The sequence below is a fragment of the Neofelis nebulosa genome, chromosome 2, assembly GCF_028018385.1.
Source record: "Neofelis nebulosa isolate mNeoNeb1 chromosome 2, mNeoNeb1.pri, whole genome shotgun sequence".
Lineage (NCBI taxonomy): Eukaryota > Metazoa > Chordata > Mammalia > Carnivora > Felidae > Neofelis > Neofelis nebulosa.
The window spans coordinates 117,451,428-117,471,328 of record NC_080783.1 but is presented as its reverse complement, the minus strand read 5'-3'; the positions used below and the strand labels follow the sequence as shown (position 1 = coordinate 117,471,328).

At 45.6% G+C, this 19,901-nt stretch overlaps 1 protein-coding gene and 1 pseudogene across 7 annotated transcripts in view; one reads left to right on the top strand and one right to left on the bottom strand.

The window, feature by feature from the left end:
* Positions 1-3,688: 3,688 nt before the first annotated feature.
* On the top strand, positions 3,689-7,201 carry LOC131490791 (thymidylate synthase-like; annotated as a pseudogene).
* Positions 7,202-8,393: 1,192 nt separating this feature from the next.
* The window catches only part of LOC131504040 (myomegalin-like), a 49,394-nt gene continuing 37,886 nt past the window's right edge, over positions 8,394-19,901 (bottom strand). For 2 of the 7 annotated variants that reach the window (XM_058715974.1, XM_058715977.1), the window contains exons 3-9: positions 18,385-18,620; positions 17,245-17,296; positions 15,959-16,203; positions 11,332-11,565; positions 9,907-10,038; positions 8,933-9,007; positions 8,394-8,625 (exon numbers count right to left, since the gene is read on the bottom strand). In XM_058715974.1, coding sequence (XP_058571957.1) covers positions 8,534-8,625; positions 8,933-9,007; positions 9,907-10,038; positions 11,332-11,565; positions 15,959-16,203; positions 17,245-17,296; positions 18,385-18,620 — 1,066 coding nt within the window. In that variant the 3' untranslated portion in view covers positions 8,394-8,533. The other 5 variants (XM_058715975.1, XM_058715976.1, XM_058715978.1 and 2 more) reach the window with 5 other exon arrangements.

Sequence of the window (19,901 nt, the reverse complement as noted above, 5' to 3'; positions counted from 1 at the left end):
GCCCATCATTCTTGGAGGGAACTCTCCTGTGTATATAATTCTCCCTGAAACCCCAGAGTTAAAGCCCTCTTTGGCTCTCCCTGGGAAAGAGGGACAGACTATCAGAGGTAAGGACACTTAAGACATCTGATGCTCCAGGTCTTGAAACCCTGCCCTCTCCATCTATTTCTGGACTGACTTCCCTCCAGTACACACTCTCAAGTCCTCCAGGTGACAACAGCTTCCAACGAGGCCATCAGATGCAGCTATGGAGCACGTGGAAGACCTATGACAGCACAGGTTTAGAACCTAATGCTAAGGAGAAACCTAACTCCAGGTCAGGATTGCTATGAACTCTGACCAACAGTTCCTCTTTAGGCCTAGATATGGGGGCTCTTACTTTCAGTTAGAGCACTTGTGAATCAGATGAACATGTCAGGAATTGGGGGTGTCTGAGGGCAGGTTTAGTAAAAGCAGACCCTGAGGTGAGGATTTACATGCACGTGATTTATTAAGACAGTCCTCCCTGAGCATCTGGAATAGAGTGAGGGAAGCAGGAAAGCAAAGGGAGGAAACCAAGAAAGATTTCAGTCAGTCTCATTGACAGCAGGTTGGTGTGATACTCAGGAGAACTCTGGAATTTGTTGTGCCTCAGAGTTGTCCCAGTCCCAGGCGACTGTCTCACTTCTTCCCACCCTGCACCTTTAAGCTTTCCATTGCACAGAGTTCTCAAGCGCAAAGTCCTTATAGTTTGCAATGGCTCTCCCTTTGCCCATCAACACATTGCACCTCATGCTTCAACCATGGCAAATAAACTGTGGCGCCAATATGGAACGCGTCAAGAGAAACTGCAGCTTTCAAACTTAGCCCCTTTCTGAAATATTTCCTATTTTCCTAAGAAATAACCCCATCTGCCTTTGTGCCCTCACTATACCCTAGACAATTTTTGTCACTATGCTTACAGTGCTTCCTTGGTTTTTGAAGTCATGTTACCACTGGCGTGAGGACTTCTTGAAGGCAGAGGCTCTCCTTTACTCATCCATGACACTTCAGTGGCTCTCCCTGTCCAGCATTCAGAGCCTGATTTCACTCAATCACTAAGATTGATTAGAACAGTGGCAACTGTTAGCCTTATCCCCACTCAGTCTGGAAACCAAATGGCTGCCAAACCTGTAAACCTTCCCATTTGTGTGACTCATAAGGATGGAAATACCTTCACTTTGTTCTGATTTACTGGTTCTGTTCTCTCTCTGAATGTCCTGTGCTCACGGGTGTATGCCTGGTGACTATAAGCTAATAAAGGGTGATCAACACAGCATCTTATGTGTTTATGGGCGTAATAAATGTGCTACTAATAACAGACTCTCCTGTGGCTCCGAGGCAGGGTGAGGAGAGATAAGTAACAGTACAGTTACATCTGAAACAAAACAGAGCTCAAAGTGCACACAGCACACAGAGATGGAAGAGGCTGACAGGATGCCAGCTCTGCCTATTCTAGATTCTCCAGGAAGCAAATGCTGACTAGGATTAAATGTGCAAAGGCTTTATTAGGGAAAACACCTGTGTGAAAGAAAATAGGAACATACTCAGGGAGGATGGCAAGGCCTTTAGGCCACAAAGCAAATCTGAATACAAGAGAAAAGGAGAGAAGTCTGGGGGGAGGGGCCCAAGACTCAGCCACGATTTATAAATTCATCATGGAGTCAATGAGCCAAAGTCAGCCAACAAAGAGTCCTGTGTTGCCCAAGGAATGGGGCTGTCTTAGCATCCCCACTGCGCCCAGCTATTGGCAGGGAGCAGTGCATGGGAGGTGTGGTCTCAGAGACCATTTTAAAGCCTAGCAACGGGGGCCCTTGGTCAATTAATCTCCATGTATTAAGAAGGTCTGCAAGGCAAATCCTCATGGCCAAACCCTGAAGTAAGACCTCACAAAAGGATTAGTGACTGACAAATATGTGGGATAGAAAAAAGAATAATGGTAAAACTGTTGTGTCTCCTTCCAACCGGAAGGTTTCATTAATATGAAAGCTACTGTAACTCCAATTTCTTTTGCTCAACCTCCACTTTGAGCTCCATGTGGCAATAAGGAAGAAGTGGACCCAAGAGCCACAGATGTGATCACCTCTGTGCTCTGGGCTGACCTCGTGAGAAAAGCCATCTTGTCAACAGCATCTTGATTAAAACGATCCTTTTTCTGATAAGTATGGCTTGGTTTCTTGCTCACGCCTTGATGGTAGGTGAGCGTGCCCAACAGTAACTAAGACAAAGGGCTGGCTCACACTGCAGGAGAGAAAGAGAGAAGACTGGAGAGGGGAAGACCTAACCAAACATCCCTCCATTAAAACAAAACAGAAGCTAACCACATAAGGAGATTGGGTTGCTGAGGGCAATGTCCACATCCTTGTGAAGACAGGGGAGATTGGACTGAGAAGGAAAGCTGAGAGGATAAGGTCTGAGAAATCCCTCCCGAGAAAGTAAAGATTTAGTCCGCAGTGATTGGAGAAGGCAAAAAACTGATGCATATCAAGTGGAACAGTAATGCATGTAAAAGCATTTTGCAATTATAAAACACTGCCAAACACAAGAGATCTCAAGTATGGGATGCATTGCCATTATTAATTTGGTGATTTTTCTGTAGACTATCACAATGCTTTCAACCACCAGATGAGACAGATTTTATTATTAGGGTGTTAGGAGGTGAAGAATTTGAGAATGGCTTAAATACCTGAGAGCCCACATTGTTTGCCTCAAGCAAAACACAAAATAATAGTGGCAATCCAGACCCTACCACAGATGGTGGACAAGCAGCTATAAGTAATACAGTGAAGACCCATGAAATCTGATTTGAATCTTTGGGGCCAGATGTTTTTAAGATGTCAGGATTTGTTATTTTTTTTAAGGAAAGTAATACAGAGTACAGTCTTTATATTCTATAACCCCTCCAGTGAGGACTGGGATTGTATCCTATGATCAGGTATACTGGAGTCTCTAAATGTAGGTACCATTTGTCTTGCCCTAGTCACTTGCAGCTCATGAAATGAGGGCCACTTTATTTGGAGGCTTTATCTGAAAGGACAATCTTCCTGGAAATGCAAGCTCTTCTGTCGCTTCTCTTTCTGGTTCTATGAAAACTACTGTCACTCCTATTGTTCTACCTTCAGTCTGAGCTTTTGAAGCTGGGATTGAGAGGATCTGAGAGCCTTCTCAGAATTCCTCGGAGTGCTCTGATGAGCCCAGATTGGGAAGGGGATAAAGAAGAGGAGAATTTGGCTTCTTAGCACTTGGGAGCTGTCAGCAAGAAGGTGAGCCCAGTCACCGCCCACACTGACATTAAGATCTAAGGCAAAGCTGGGGGCGCCTGGGTGGCTATTTGTTAAGTGTCGGATCCATCTGCTCAGGGCATGGTCTCGTGGTTCATGGGTTCAAGCTCTGTGTGGGGCTTTGCACTGACAGAACGGAGCCTGCTTGGGATTCTTTCTCTCCCTCTCTCTTTGCCCCTCCCCTATTCGCTCTTGCTCTCTCAAAATTAATAAACTTAAAAAAAAGATCTAAGGCAAAGGTGGAGGAGGATCACTATTGGTATCCGAGGTGGAGCTGCTCACTAGGGACATATAATGGCCTCTAGTCACCTTGCACTTATCTGGGTTCAGTGAAATAAGAGTGAAAGCTGAGTTCCAGGAAAGTGAATTTAGTATGCAGGCATCAGGGGATGTGCCAGGTACGTTTGTAGGAGATTGGTGAGGGTTGCAGGGAGCTGCTGAAGTAGTTCGGGTGCCCTTGTGATAAACTCCTGATAAAGGTAGTATCCTTGGGGTGCCTGGCTGGCTCAGTCGGTTAAGCCTCTGACTCTTGATTTTGGCTCAGGTCATGTGAATAATCAAATGTTAAATTTAGTTCATGAGATCGAGCCCCATATCAGGCTCTGCACTGACAGTGTGGAGCCTGCTTGGGATCCTCTCTTTTCCTCTCTCTGCACCCCATCCCATGCTCTCTCTCTCAAAAATAAACAAGCATTAAAAAATAATAAAATCAAGTTAGGCCATGACCATTGTAGAGCACATGGGCTTAATTTTTCTCCCTGGCTCAGCTCTCTGAGGCCAATTCTTCTGACTTGCTAATTTAGTCACGTGGCTTACCTTGGTGAACCCATTTGTGTTATCAGTGACCATCCTTTCTATGTGCTCACATACCATAGAGTTAATATCAATTTGTTCCTAAACTGAGGGTTGATGGGGGGTGGGAGGGAGGGCAGGGTGGGTGATGGGTATTGAGGAGGGCACCTTTTGGGATGAGCACTGGGTGTTGTATGGAAACCAATTTGACAGTAAATTTCATATATTAAAAAAAATATATATCAATTTGTTCCTGGTTTGCAAAAGATCAAAACAAAACTCACTCTTTTTTTTTTTTTTAAATATTTATTTATTTTTGAGAGACAGAGGGAGACAGAGTATGACCAGGGGAGGGGCAGAGAGAGAGGGAGACACAGAATCTGAAACAGGCTCCAGACTCTGAGCTGTCAGCACAGAGCCCGACGCGGGGCTCGAAACCACGGACCATGAGATCATGACCTGAGCCGAAGTCGGACGCTTAACCGACTGAGCCACCCAGGCGCCCCCAAAACTCACTCTTCTATAGATATTAAAATATATTATTTCCATCATTCTGAAAATTTGACAATTGCTATTCTCCAGGCTTGAGGCAACTCTTGTGATCTTCATGACTTTGAATGACTCCATCGTTCTCTTGGAGTTCACCTGGGTCTGGCAAATGGTCTCCATTAACACTTTCAAATTTTATCCTACTACTTTTTGATGCGTGATAGTTTTTCTGTTCTTTCTAAGCACGTGATGGGGTCAAGGAGTCCCACAGTCCCACTCTCAATAGCTCTAACACTCCCTGAGCCTTTGCAGTCTAGTTGTCTGAAACAGAAATAGCTAAGAGAGGTCACCGCAGACACAGTGGGAAAAGAGGTGTGGAAGGGCCTGTACCACCTTGCTCACCGCCCCCTGCTGGGGTCCCATCCGGGCCCTGCAGCTGTGCCAGCACCACACTGGCCCCCAGCTCCCACCTGCAGCGCTCAAGGTCTCAGCCCGCCTGTGTGGAAGTGGGGCAGGATCTCTGGCCACCACCAAACAGGGTGCTGCGGTACTTGGGGCAGACGGAGCACATCCTGCACTGTGGGCTCCAGAAGGATGACCACACAGGTATCAGCATGCTGTTGGTGCTGGGTATGCAGGTGCACTCCAGCCCATGGCATGAATTTCCTCTGCTGACAACCAAACCTGTATTCTAGAAGGGTGTTTTGGAGGAGTTGCTGTGGTTTATCAAGGGATCCACAAACGCTTGGGAACTGTCTTCCAAGGGAGTGAAAATCTGGGACTCAAATGGGTCCTGAGACCTCTTGGACAGCCGGTATTCTGCAACAGAGAAGAAGGGGACTTAGGCCCAGTTTATAATTTTCAATGGAAAATACAAAGATAAGAATTCAGATTATTCTGGTCAAGGAGTAGACCAACTGCAAAAGGTGATTGACACAATCAAAACCAACTGTGATGACAGAAGAATCATCCTGTGTGGGTGGAATCCAAAAGATCTTCCTTTAATGGCTCCTCTCTGCCATTCCCTTTGCCAGTTCTACCTGGAAAATGGTGAGCTGTCCTGCCAGCTATACCGGAGCTCAGGAGACATGGGCCTGGTTGTGCCCTCCAATGTCGCCAGCTATGCCCTGCTCACCTACAGGATGGTACACACCACAGGCCTGAAGCCCAGTGACTTCATACATACTTTGGGAGATGCACATATTTACCTGAGTCATGTTGAGCTGCTGAAAATGCAGCTTCAGTGAGAACCAAGGCCTTTCCCGAAGCTTAAGATCCTTTGAAAAGTTGAGACAATTGATGACTTCAAGGTTAAAGACTTTCAGGTTGAGGGGTACAATCCTCACCTTACTATAAAAATGGAAATGGCTATGGCACAAAAACACACTCAGATCAATGGAAAAAAATAGAGAAGCCAGAAATGGACCCACAAACGGCCAACTAATCTTTGACAAAGCAGGAAAGAATATCCGATGGAATAAAGACAGTCTCTTCAGCAAGTGGTGCTGGGAAAACTGGACAGTGACATGCAGAAGAATGAACCTGGACCCCTTTTTTATACCATACACAAAAATAAACTCAAGATGGATGAAAGACCTAAACATAAGACAGGAAGCCATCAAAATCCTAGAGGAGAAAGCAGGCAAACACCTCTTTGACCTTGGCTGCGGCAACTTCTTATTCAATACACCTCCAGAGGCAAGGGAAACAAAAGCAAAAATGAACTAGTGGGACCTCATCAAAATAAAAATCTTCTGCACAGCAATGTAAACAATCAGCAAAACTAAAAGGCAACTGACAGAATGGGAGAAGATATCTGCAAATGACATACCAGATAAAGGGTTTACTATCCAAAGAACTATCAGATGCAACACCCAAAAACCAAATAATCCAGTGAAGAAACGGGCAAAAGACCTGAATAGACATGTCTCCAAAGAAGACATCCAGATGGCCAACCAACACATGAAAAAATGCTCAACATCACTCATCATCAGGGAAATACAAATCAAAACCATGAGATATCACCTCACACCTATCAGCATGGCTAACATTAACAACTCACGCAACAACAGATGTTGGTGAGGATGCAGAGAAAGAGGATCTCTTTCGCACTGCTGGTGGGAATGCAAACTGGTGCAGCCACTCTGGAAAACAGTATGGAGGTTCCTCAAAAAGCTAAAAATAGAACTACCCTACAACCCAGCAATTGCACTATTAGGCATTTATCCAAGGGATACAGGTGTTGTTTCGGAGGGGCACATGCACATGCACATGCACCCCAATGTTCATAGCAGCACTATCGACAATAGCCAAAGTATGGAAAGAGCCCAAATGTCCATCGATGGATGAATGGACAAAAAAGATGTGGTACATATATACAATGGAGTATTACTACTTGGCAATCAAAAAGAATGAAATTTTGCCATTTGCAACTATGTGGATGGAGCTAGAGGGTATTATGCTAAGTGAAATTAGTCAGAGAAAGACAAATATGACTTCACTCATATGAGGACTTTAAGAGACAAAACAGATGAACATAAGGGAAGGGAAGCAAAAATAATATAAAAACAGGGAGGGAGACAAAACATAAAAGACTCTTAAATATAGAGAACAAACAGAGGGTTACTGGAGGGGTTGTGGGAGGGGGGATAGGCTAAATGGGTAAGGGGCACTAAGGAATCTACTCCTAAAATCATTGTTGCACTATATGCTAACCTGGATGTAAATTTAAAAAATAAAGTAAAAAAAAAAAAAAAAAAAAAAAGGAAATGGCTAAAGTGCTTTAATTTTTTTGTTTTTATTTTTTAAAATGTTTATTTTTGAGAGAGAGAACGTGAGCATGGGAGAGGCGAGAGGCGGTTGGGGGGTGGGGGGGGACAGAGGATCCGAAGTGATGTGGGGCTTGAACTCACCAACCCATGAGATCATGACCTGAGCTGAAGTCAGATGCTCAACCAACTGAGCCACCCACGTGCCCCTACAGTGCTTTTCAGGGAGGTGTTTGAAGGATATTCAGTCTTTAGGGGTTGGACTGAATGCCCAGGTAAAAGCTCGTTTGCCCTAAAGAAAGAAGGAATGAGGTAAAAAATCTATGGGTGATTAGTGATTATTATTAACTTTTTTTTTTTTTTTTTTTTTTTTATTTATTTTGGGACAGAGAGAGACAGAGCATGAACGGGGGAGGGGCAGAGAGAGAGGGAGACACAGAATCGGAAACAGGCTCCAGGCTCCGAGCCATCAGCCCAGAGCCTGACGCGGGGCTCGAACTCACGGACCGCGAGATCGTGACCTGGCTGAAGTCGGACGCCTAACCGACTGCGCCACCCAGGCGCCCCATTATTATTAACTTTTAAGGATGTTGCCATTGGCAAACATAACCTTGCCAGTTCTCTTAGGAACAAAAGGCCTTGAGTTTGGTTAACTCCCCAAAGATGTATGAAAATGCTGAGACTGGGAATAAAGTCAGGAGAGTGAAATTTATATACACGAAAAATGTATACATGCATTTCAATCCCACATTTTTATGATGGTCAGTGAATTTCAAGAATTACATATAAGCTATTCCCCTAAATTTGAGCAAGCTGAACAATACTGGCAGTCCTAGTAATGTACAGTTGTAGTTATAAACATTTAAAGTTATATTTGTTTTATATATTGTCATAATAAAGAAGTGCTCTGCAAAAAAATTAAGTAACTAATAGCGACATCTCATTTTTTCTTTAACCTTTTCTATGAACTTCTGGCCATTATGGGTTTTATTCTTTCCTCACAAATTTTACTCTTTATAGGAATTCAATACATATATGTAAACAATAATTTTTAAATAAGAATTTATTAATTTGATCCATTCATTTAAAGGTAATGTCGATGCCTCCAAGTTCACACCCAAGAATGCTGTTGACAGGGCAGGGAAAGTTCTGGAGAACGTTCTTCCGGATCCTCCAGACATCATGTCACAAGGTGTCCTGAGCACAGCAGCAAGAGTGACTCTGAGCGCATGTGTGAGGGGTGGCCGGGGAGACCTCTGGAGCTGACTGGGCACTGCCTACGGAAGGAGAGACAGAGCTGCAAAGGAAGGGCTCAGGGAACTCTCTACACTGACTGCTCCAAACAGAAACTGACATCCCTTTCCTTCCTTATTCACACTCAGCTGGAAATGGAAAGGGAGGGAGGGAGACACCAAGCTGGTATCCAGTTCGCAGCCAGTGACTCCCTGGTTATCTGCACAGAGCAAGGGACAAATACATGAAATGTGAATTTCCCAGAGCTAGTGACTCCTAGAGTTTAGAGTCCAGGAATGTGTAGACAGGCCCTTATAAGAAGCAGCCTTATCCAAATTGAAAATAACTTACAATTTTGGCCCGTGTGGGGCTGGGCAATTTTTTTACTCTCCAGCCTCTTCTGCTTGCTTCTGCAACTGGGTACTGCTGTGGAAAGGGGCAACATGAAAGTGACCAAGTTTGGGGTTTGCCCTCTGTCAGCCTGAAGGCTCCAGTTTGCTTTCCCAAAGGCCCTTTTCCAGTTGCAGAGCTGAGGCACAGACTCTGGGTTCTACCCATGGAAGCCAGAGGTGGATACTGTCACAGGGAGTAAAAAAACAAAAAACAAAAAACAAAGTCATACATCTGGGAAACAGATGCTCTCAAAGATGTACTTTCCTGTATACACCAAAGTTTCAGGCTCAGCCATGCAGAAAACCTGGGGGCTGCCTGAACTGGGAGACGGTTGTGATGTGGCTGAGTCACACCACGCTGGACCAAACACTCATGCACAGTGGCTGCAGTTGCGGGACGGACTTGCCCACCACTCAGCTGCCGCTGTGAGGTTGTAGGGGCCCTGGTTGCCATTCTTCTGAGCTTGGCAAGGGAGAAGGGATGTGGAAGTACCAGTCTCCAAGTGAGAGCATCATGTGGAAAGCACAGGAACATGGGCCATTTGCATATGGGAAGTGGCAGGTGGTACCCAGAGCCTGTGGTGGTGGCGTGAAGGTGGGATGTGGTCCACCCTCGGCTGAAGTGGGCATCATGGCAAGTCTTGGTTCCACCACTTGCCAGTCAGGCCAGAAGCCAGGTGTGGCACAAGGATGTACAGGGAGTCACAAGAATGGGCATCATGTCAGACAGTGCTGGGCGTGAGACACAGCCCTGCCTCGGGCAAGACAGTGTCTTCATTTATAGAGTAGGGACAATGGCGCCTGCCCTGCTTCCCTCTCTGGTGGACTGTGAGGAAGACTAGGGTACAGCACACTGATGTGCTTTTTAACTGCAAACCTAAATGCCCTTGTGAGACTCTAGATGTGGATGGAACCAGTTTTGGCCTTTCCTACTTTTTTCTCGCTCGGCACTGCTGAGCACGTGTCCCAGCCTCTCCTGCAGGCGGTCGTTGATGTAGACAGACTCCTCCAGGCGCTGGCGCAGGTTCTGGATCTCAACAAGGTTCTTTTCCAGTAGGTCAGCCCCTGTTGCATCCCACCAAGACATGGGAGAGGTAGGAGGTGAGGAAGGCCACTTGCTCACAGGCAGCTATGGAGCCTGCCCAGGACTTCTCTGCAAGATCCCTGCCCGTCCCTGTCCTGTCAACTTCCTTCTCTCACCTGGGCACCAGGAAGCACCAGGCAGCTTTGTTTAAAGAGCTCCTGGGCTTTCAAACACAAGATGGCCCTCTGGAAGGAAACTCCATCAGGGCCTCCTCCCAGATGAAGGCTGAGTACATCTGAGGGAGATGGATGCTGGGCTGGAAAACAAGGGTGGAAACTGCTACAGGTCTCCAGGCAGGACTGGCCAGTTGGTCTACCTCCTTTGGTCACAGTCCAGAGGCCTCCTCTCTACCTCATACCTGTCCTACCTGATGATCCCTGACTGAAAACCTTTACCACCCATCCACTAATAGAAAGGCTAGAGTAAATGCATATGAAATTAAATCAGGCAGTGAATAATAAGGGATGCTGAGTATTTTCCTTTAACCACTTTTGGTGAAGAGTGACAAGGAAGGGCCTGGGGAGGTATCAGGACCTGAAGGAGGAATAGGAGAAGAAAGAAGCACCTCTGAAGAAGTCAGAGGATGCACAAAGGGAAGGGGAAAGAGGCCAAGAATAGGCATCATCCACTAGGACATCTTGCTTAGGGTCAGGTTTTTCTGAGAATTTCAAATGTCTTATTGTTACACTGTCTCAGTCCCAGGAACTGAGCTCCTTCAAGCCATTCTTCTCCATGGGTGAACCCTGGGTCACTGGTGCCAGGATGCCTGGCTCTAAACTACTAGCAAAATTTGAGAGGCAAGACTGACTCAGTAATTGCATACAAAGGGCATGTGTGTATAACTGTAGAAATAGTCTCCCATCCTGCAATAAATAGCTCTTGACCGAAGGAAGATCTTCCCCAGGGTAGCTTGAGCTGGGAACTCCAAGAACAGTCTACATGTAGGCCGCAGAAGATTGTAGCACAGGGCAAAGGGAGCATATGAATACAAGGCAACTCATCCTGTCTGTAGAGCACCTCAGAATGTCCCTGACTTCCTGGATTCTCCTGCTCAGCATGAATCTCTGGGTAAGGGGAATGGGAGACGCACTTAGAAAGGACCAGCACTGGGCTGGAATCTTGTTCTCTGGCTGAGCTACAGGATACTGTCCCTTCATCTCACCCACTTCTGTGAGCCAGGATCTAACAGGGGAATAAGAATCCTTGGGCCCAGGAAGAATGTGTTCACCCCCATCCATAGGCTCCATTGTCACCATCTACTCTTTTGTGTTTACCAGAAGGCTTGGAGTCGGGTCGGTACAATGAGGAGAAGGAGGAGAGGCACCCAGACGCGTTCATTTTCTGAGGCCTCGTCTCATCCCATGGGCCACTGCTGCCATGGTACCCAGGTTCTGGTGTCCCACTCAGTTGTGTGGTGCCACTCAGAGGATAGGAGGGCTGGGCGGATCTGGCATCTGAATGGTCGCTGAGCAGTGATGCTGAATCAGCAGGAGTGGCTGCGCTGACATCTGTCCAGAAAGGAATGTGAGGAAGAAATGGATGGGAAGTCAGAAATAAAGCGTTTTAAAAATAATTATAGTGGGTTGAATAGTGTCCTCCAAAGTCATGTCCATACCTGGAACTGCAGAACGTGACCGTATCTGAAAATGGGGTTGCCGCAGATGAAATGATTTAGGACAAGAATATATTGGATTAGCATGGACCTACATTCAATATGACTGATGTCCTTACAAGGACAGGAGAGGAGACACCGATAGAGTCACACGGCGGGAGAAAACCACACGACAAGGGAGTCAGGAGGCAGACACCAGAGAGATGTTTCTACAAGCCAAGGGAAGCTCCCAGCAACCACCAGAAACTAGGAAGAAGCAAGGAAAATGGAGCATGGCTCTGCTGACACCTTGATTTCAGACTTCTAGCCTTTAGAACGTGGGCAAAACAAATGTCTGTTGTTTTAAAACACGCAGTTTGTGATACTTTGTTATAGCAGCCTTAGAAAACTAATACAGTAATCCATGGAATTCAGACCAGAGCAGATGTGAGAGACACCCCAAGCACAGGCAGTCATTTCTCTGACATCAGCCATAGCAACATTTTTCATGATAAGGAAGGGAAACAAAAGCAAGATTAAACTATTGGGACTACCCCAAAATTTAAAGCTTTTGTGTAGTGAAGGAAACCATCAACAAAACAAAAAGACAACATACTGAATGAGAATGTTTTGCAAGTGATGTATCCAATAAGAGGTTAATATCCAAAATATATAAGAAACTTATATAACTCAACCCCCAAACCCCCCAAGCAATCCAATAAAAAATGGACAGACGACATGAATAGACATTTTCCCAAAGACATACAGATGGCCAATAGACCCATGAAAAGATGCTCAACATCATTCATTATCAGAGAAATGCAAATCAAAACCACAATGAGGTACCACCTCACACTCATCAGAATGGTTAAAACAAAAAACATAAGAAATAAGTGTTGGCGAGTGAGGATGTGGAGAAAAAGGAACTCTTGTGCACTGTTCATGGGAATGCAAACTGGTGTAACCACTGTGGAAAACAGTATGGAGGTTCCTCAAAAAATTAAAAGTAGAACTACCAATATGATCCCATAATTTCACTACCTGGTATTTACACTAAGAAAACAAAAACACTAACTTGAAAAGATACATGCACCCCTATGTTTACTGCTTCATTATTTACAACAGCCAAATTATGGAAGCAGCCCAAGTGTCCACCCATGAGCGGGGGAAGGGGTAGAGAGAGAAAGAGAGACACAGAATCTGAAGCAGGCTCCAGGCTCTGAGCTGTTAGCACAGAGCCTGATGCAGGGCTCAAACCCATGAACCCTGAGATCTTGACCTGAGCTGAAGTCAGACAGTTAACCAACTGAGCTACCCAGGTGCCTTGAAGATGTGGTATTTATATATAATGGAATACTACTCAGCCATTTGTTGCAAAGTCTTGCCATTTGCAACAACATGGATGGAGTTACAGGATATAATGCTAAGTGAAAGAAGTCAGAGCAGACAAATATCATATAATTTCACTCATATGTGAAATTTAAGAAACAAAACAAATGAACAAAAAAAAAGAGAAATAAACAAAAAGCAGACTCTTAAATATAGAGAGGAGGTGGGTGAAGGATGGTGGCATAGATGAGATTAAGAGGACATTACCATGATTGGCACTGAGAAATGTATTGAATTCTTGAATCACTATATTGTACACCTGAAACTCATATAACGCTGTATGCTAACTATACTTGAATTTAAAAAAAGGAAAAACAAAGAAGTGGTGGTTAGATGTACTATCTGAGGGTCACAATATATGCACAGGAAAAGTACAGGGGCCACTCTCCTGCCTGTCTCTATGGAGGCACTTTAGAAATGTCTCCTTCTGTAGCAGAAATCACTACAGATCTTACAAATCACAAGGTTAAGGAGATGAGCATTTTGCTAGTATGTGAACAGGTAATATATTCACTGGACAGTCTATGCCCTTGCCAGTGACACAGTGCCTAATCCTTCCTGAGACTGTTCTCGATTGGGGGTTGTTGGAGGAGGAAGAGAAAGGGAAAATGGCCTCCGGTTATGGCCGTTGTGCAGAGAACTGAGACAGGGTGATGCTCCTGGTGGCTCCCACTCCTCCTGCCTCCTACTCTGGATGCCTACTGAGGCTGAGGGGGTCTCTGAGGAAGGCAAGTGGTGATTTGGATCTCACCCAGAATGGCTCACAAGACTGTAAAAATAATTCTTAAATATAGCTTAAATTGTCTGGCAAGTTTCTCCTCTAAGCAGATAGGAGTGAAGTCCTTGTTTTCCAACCAAGTCAAGTTCCTCTAAGGAACTATGCACTTGAATCAATATCCAGTAGGTCTTCTCCTTCCATTATGTATGGTCTTACATAAAACCAGTTATAATTAGCATCACTGTGAAAAAAAAGCGTAAGGTAGCCTACCATTAAGTCTTTAACACAATACCCCACAATGTAGGAACTCAATCAAAAGGTGATTCCCAACCCCTTTCTTCTTTTTGTTTAATGTAAACTAAATTTATTGTTTCTTTTTTTCTTTTTCTTTTCCCACCCCCTTTCAAACCTCCTTTATCCCCTCCCTAGAAAACCAGCTGACACTCAACCACGGCCACAGGAGTCCCAGGTCCATCGGTGACAGTGACCAGCATTTCACGTCCCAGTCTCCCCTCGCCACATGCACAGAAAACATGCCCTATGCTGTACGCAGAAAGCAACAGGGAGCAGCCTCTCATGAGAAGGGTTTCACCTCACCGGGAAGCTGCCCCACCAGTCACACTGCTTGTTAACTGTTCTACAAAGTTTGGTCCAAAAAACAGAGGAGGAGCAGTGATAAGCCAATGCCCCTCTGAGAGGATAATGACTTCAGATGGAACAAAGAAGGGTTTCAATCTCCCTCAGAGAAGAAGAAGGTGGCAGAAAATAGGGGTGATGCCATGCGATGAGGCCACTTGAGATGTGGCCTTCCCTACCAGTTGTGGCGGGAATTGTCAGTGAGGGGGAAGGTGTGTTTGCCCTTCTGCTGTCTCCCAGGGTGGCCCTGAGTTCGGGTCAAGTGACTCTGGGCAACTGAGTTCAAGGATGCAGGTAAAACTCCCCTGGGCCCCTTGGAAGATGTCACATACACATCAAGGACAGCTTATTCATTCATAAATCCGTGGACGAAAGTGCAATGTCCATAGGGACTTGTCTCATCTGCAGAGGCTACACCATTGTCAGAAAGAGTGGAGTGGGGAAAACACTGGTTCCAGAAACCCAGCAAAAGACGTGTGCAAAGAGGTGACGCCCTCCCTGCTTGGTCCCTGACTGCTCAGGCTGCCATGCAGTGGACGGTCTGAGCTGTTGATTCAGGCTCACAGTGAATGCCATCCCAAGCTGGCCACTCTTCAGTAAGTGTCCTGACTTCACTGAGCCTCAGTGTCCTCAGCCTTGTAAAACTGGGACACCACCAACTACTTGAGGGGATGGTTATGCTGATTAAATGAGGCAAGATGCATAGTTAGTAATGTGAGCATACCAGATGTTCAATAAATGTGAATTTCCTTTCTTTCCTTGGTTGCTATAATCCCGGGGGAAACATTATGCTGCTCTGATCCTCAGGGTAAAATGAGAAACAGGAATAGTATCAGGTCAAATCCCAATATGGCTCATTCATTGCTTAAAACAGTCAATTCAGGAAAAAAAAAATCAGACTAAGGTTGGTTTCTCAGTATTATTTACACCAGAATTTGATTGATACAGTTCCCTAAAAACAGAAATGCTTTTCTCAGGAGGAAAATTAAAGAGAAAGCTGGGCAGGAGAAAATGAAGGTTTGATTTTAAATGTATGCTGCTCCTCCTCCGCACCAAGGCTACCCAAGTGCCCTCCTTGGGGAATTCTGGGGAGAGGCAAGTTGGCGATGAGTTCAGCCTGAACCTGAGACACGTCCCAGATACTGAGGGTTCAGAGGACATTACAGCTGAATCATTAGAATGATGGATGGGATCTATAAATCCACAAATGATAAAGAATGTTTAGTAATAAACAGAAAATAAGAACTGTGACTGTTTACCCCAGAGATTCCAAGATCAGAGACCCAATATTAGTGATGTTCATGCCCATGGCCTGAAACATGATATGATGGGATTGCAGTGATAAGGGAACATTTGCCCCTTTCCCTTCCCAACTCATGACCCCTCCCCTCAAGTCCAATACCGTGTATGTGTCAGAGGAGGTCTAGTGGTTGATGACGTGTGGGGTTAGGAATGGAGAAGAGCTGCCTGCCACCCTTGGGGCCTGTGCTTGGCACCGAGTCCCAGACCTGTGCCCCACCAGGTACATCACAGGGGATCTGTAGGGCCTGGCTGCAAAGATACCTACTCTTGGTGTAGACAAAGGAGCAAGCACCTGGCAACAGGATGCTGTCTGGGTACTCACTGGCCACAGCCACTGCAGGGTGTACTTCTTGCTCTTCATGAAGCAGGGAGGTGCTGCTGGAGGAGTGATCGGCAGCAGACTGGGCATGGCTGCTGGACTGGATCTGGGGCAGAGTCTGGGGCTGGGCCTGCTGTTTGGTCTTTAGAGCTTCTGGCACTTTACCCTTTGTATGCATCTCCCTTAAGATACTGGCGGGGTAAGAAAGACAGAGGGAAAATAAAGGTCACCTGAATGACATAGCTGTAGCAATCTGGCAGCCCATGGGAGAAGCCCCAGAAGTCAAGGAGACTGTTCCTTCAGAGGGGAAGGCAAACCATTTGTTTGGGGGTGGAGAGTGGGGGACAGGGGAGGACAACAGTTGCCCAGTGCCTTGGCCACAAACATCCTGAGGAAGAGAGAAGACCCATTAGGCCTCTTAAATAATACTCATGGTTCCTTCATAAGACAACCAGAGGTTCGCACTCTGTGAACACGATGTGCTCAGTAGTATTTGCAGTGGCCTGTTTAAAACTGCTTCCCAAGGCAATGCGGCTTCCTAGGTGTCTTGTACTTTCTAGACTTCCTTCCCTAAGTATGGTCATGGAGTATAAATCTCTTTTTTTGCAAGAAAAATTTGTAGTTATTTATCATGTGCCAGTACCTCTTGGGTCACCCTTAAGGAAACCAGATATAATCTCACTCTGGTCTTTACTTTTTTTTTTTTGTATATCTTTTTTTTTTTAATTAATTAATTAATTTTTTTTCTCTTAACGTTTATTTATTTTTGAGACAGGGAGAGACAGAGCATGAACGGGGGAGAGTCAGAGAGAGAGGGAGACACAGAATCTGAAACAGGCTCCAGGCTCTGAGCTGTCAGCACAGAACCCGACGCGGGGCTCGAACTCACGGACCGCGAGATCATGACCTGAGCCGAAGTCGGATGCTCAACCGACTGAGCCACCCAGGCACCCCTCACTCTGGTCTTTAAAGATCTGAGAGAAATCAGAGCTGATCCCCGGGGGTACAGAAGACTCCTAAGGTTAGAGCAGCTCTGTATTGCTAAATTGGTGATTGAATATGAGAATGGGACTAAAATAACAATAAATTAAAAAAAAAAAGAAACGAGACCACTTCATCACCAAGGAGACATAATGATAATCAGCCATCTGTTTTTTTATGGTATGTGAGAGCTCCTGCTTATAAATCCTTCATCAGATTATGTTTCACAGCCCCTGAGAATCTAGAGTTACCTGAGGGTCCGCAGCATGTGTCCTGTTTGATTCTTCTCACTTGTGCAGTCATCTGAAAACCAGATTCAAAAAGGACCAGTCATAATTTAAGCAGGTCTTATTTCCCAGATTACAGACAAACTCTGAATTTTCTCTGGGATGAGATGTGACTATTTGATGCTCCAGTCCAAGATACTCTGAATTTTCTCAGGAGACATTGGAGAACTTGTCTGGTGGGCTTTCCTGAGCCCACCACAAAGGCCATAATCTTTACTTGCTCTGCCCTGGATCAGAGTCAAAAGCTAAATGTCTCTTTTCCTACAGGTCTTGAGATACTTGTCTGGTGGCTCTGGACCACTCCAACCAGAGTCTCCCAGTTCTGCCACAGAGCTGGTTCCCAGTCCTGCCTCTGTGTGCTCGGCCACAGTTTTCACGCAGAACCTACTCCTATCTCTGTAGAGGTGACAGACATCCCTGTCCCACCTCTGCATCTGCCACCAGGAGCCCACACAGTGGCCTCAAGCCTATGCGCCCTTGGTGCTCCAGGGACTATTCTATGAAAAAGGCACCTGAACTAACTAATGTTCCCACAACCAGGTACCAGTCTATACAGTGTCTAAACTATGCCCAAATCAGCATGGTTGTTTGATCATGTTTTTGAAGTGCACTGATTAATATTGCTGATCTGATCCCTGGGACAATCATGCTGGTATTATTTGACCTACTTTTTTGGTGAGGAAACAGAAATCAAGAGAAATATGAACGTGTCCTGAGCTGGCAATGAACACATACAGCCTAGAGCCAGGGTCTTCAGATCCTGGTTCGGGGCTCTGTTCACAGCACCCAGCTGCCCCTGTTCTACCTCCCTTTCTGCCAGTTAGTTTCAGATAAATGCTATCACCCACCAGAGATGCCTTTTGCCCGAGTGGCCACATCCCATGAGAGATGGCAGGGCTGTGGCCTTCATCTGGGCATCCTCAATCCGGTGTGCTTCTCCTCAGTGCTCCTCACCAGCCAGTCCTGACTCCACCATGCTTCCAAGGTGGTGACTACAGAGCGGGACATCAGATTGAAAAGTCACTTGTCGATGGATATGGGCTGGTCTGAGCCTTGGTCCTTGGGAGGGACTGAAAGTCTTCCTGAGCCCTGGGGTGCGCTTACCTGTGCTGAATTTGCTGGCAAGGCTCTCTGCCAGCTGGCTCCCCTTGGCCAGCTGCTCATGGAAGCGTTGCTCCATGCAGTGGTCAATTTTATTGCTGCTGAGGAGCTCCTCAAAGGTTTTCACTGTGTTCCTGACATGCTGAATGAGAAGGGAAGAGAAAGTTCTCCCCACTCTCATCTTCTGCCGCAGGTGGGTCAACTCTCGAGCCTGATCCTGGATCAAGGAATGGCATTTCCTAAAGAGGGGAAGAAACAGTAAGTGAGGAAAGAGGTGACTGACAGGTTGTGGTACTTCAGCAGAAGACACTTAGAGAATTTCACCCCCAAAACCCCTACACTGAATTAGCACGTGTTTAGGGACCTGAATGTGGCAAAGGGAATGAAGAAAGGAAAACTAAGCCTTCTTCTGTTTGAAAGCCTCCTTCTAGAAGTTTCTTTTCCCAGGCCTGTACTTCTGAAAATGGAATCAGCTTTTCTTCCCTAGTTCTGCTTTAAAATCTGTTCCCAATCCATCTCTTCAGTTTAATAAACCATTTCAGTACAGTAAAAAAAAGTCAGGCTTTAATTGGAAAGTCGAAAGGAAAACCATCATGTGAGAAGAGACCACTTGTTCTCTCACCAGGATGGACCTATCTATGTTTTTCCTGTAAATAGCTAAGGCTCCATTGCTAGGACATCTTCAAGCTCCTTTAGTCTACCCACTGTATTCTACCATGTCTGTATGCTCTGGTGTAACTAATTAGTGCAGTGTTTTGCTTGTAGGGTTCAAAAGAGTGATCTGAAAAATGATCTCCAAGAAATGATCTGAACCAATTTAGTATCCCATAATATCCTGGCCAACACGACTACTATTTGTCATAGAGGAGAGTAGAAGAGGAGGTTTTAGTTCATCTTGTTCCTGAGGGAGGCAACACAGCTGGACGGATGAATCAGGAAGCAGCAGGCCTAGACTGTAGCCCCAGTATGCTCTATGCTCCCACTGCAAACTTGGAAAGTCACTTTACTACTTTGTGCCTCAGTTTCATCATCTGCAAATGAGGTCAAAAGGACTATTTTGCCTTTTTAGAAATATGGTCAGGATTGACTTTAAGTTAATTTTTATTTATTTTGAGAGAGATAGCAAGCAGGGAAGGACAGAGAGAAAGGGAGACAGAATCCCAAGCAGGCTCCACACCGTCAGTGCAGAGCCCATCGTGAGGCTCAAACTAACAAACAGTGAGATCATGATCCAAGCTGAAATCAAGAGTCGGATGTTTAACTGACTGAGTCACCAAGGCGCCCCAAACTTTATTTTAAATGTTGGGATGAGGACAGCAATCCCAGTAAAGCATTTAACTTATCAAAGACATATTATCATTACTTTGGTAATGGTGAGTTTATCAGACCAACCTGACGTCCCCTCGGTTTCCGCAGGTGTGCCAGAGCAGAATCAATGGCTTCTGATTTCACCAGTTTCTCTTGGAGACCTTGGCAGTGTAATCTGTATTGTGCTAACAGGGAGCATGGGTGCTAGTTAT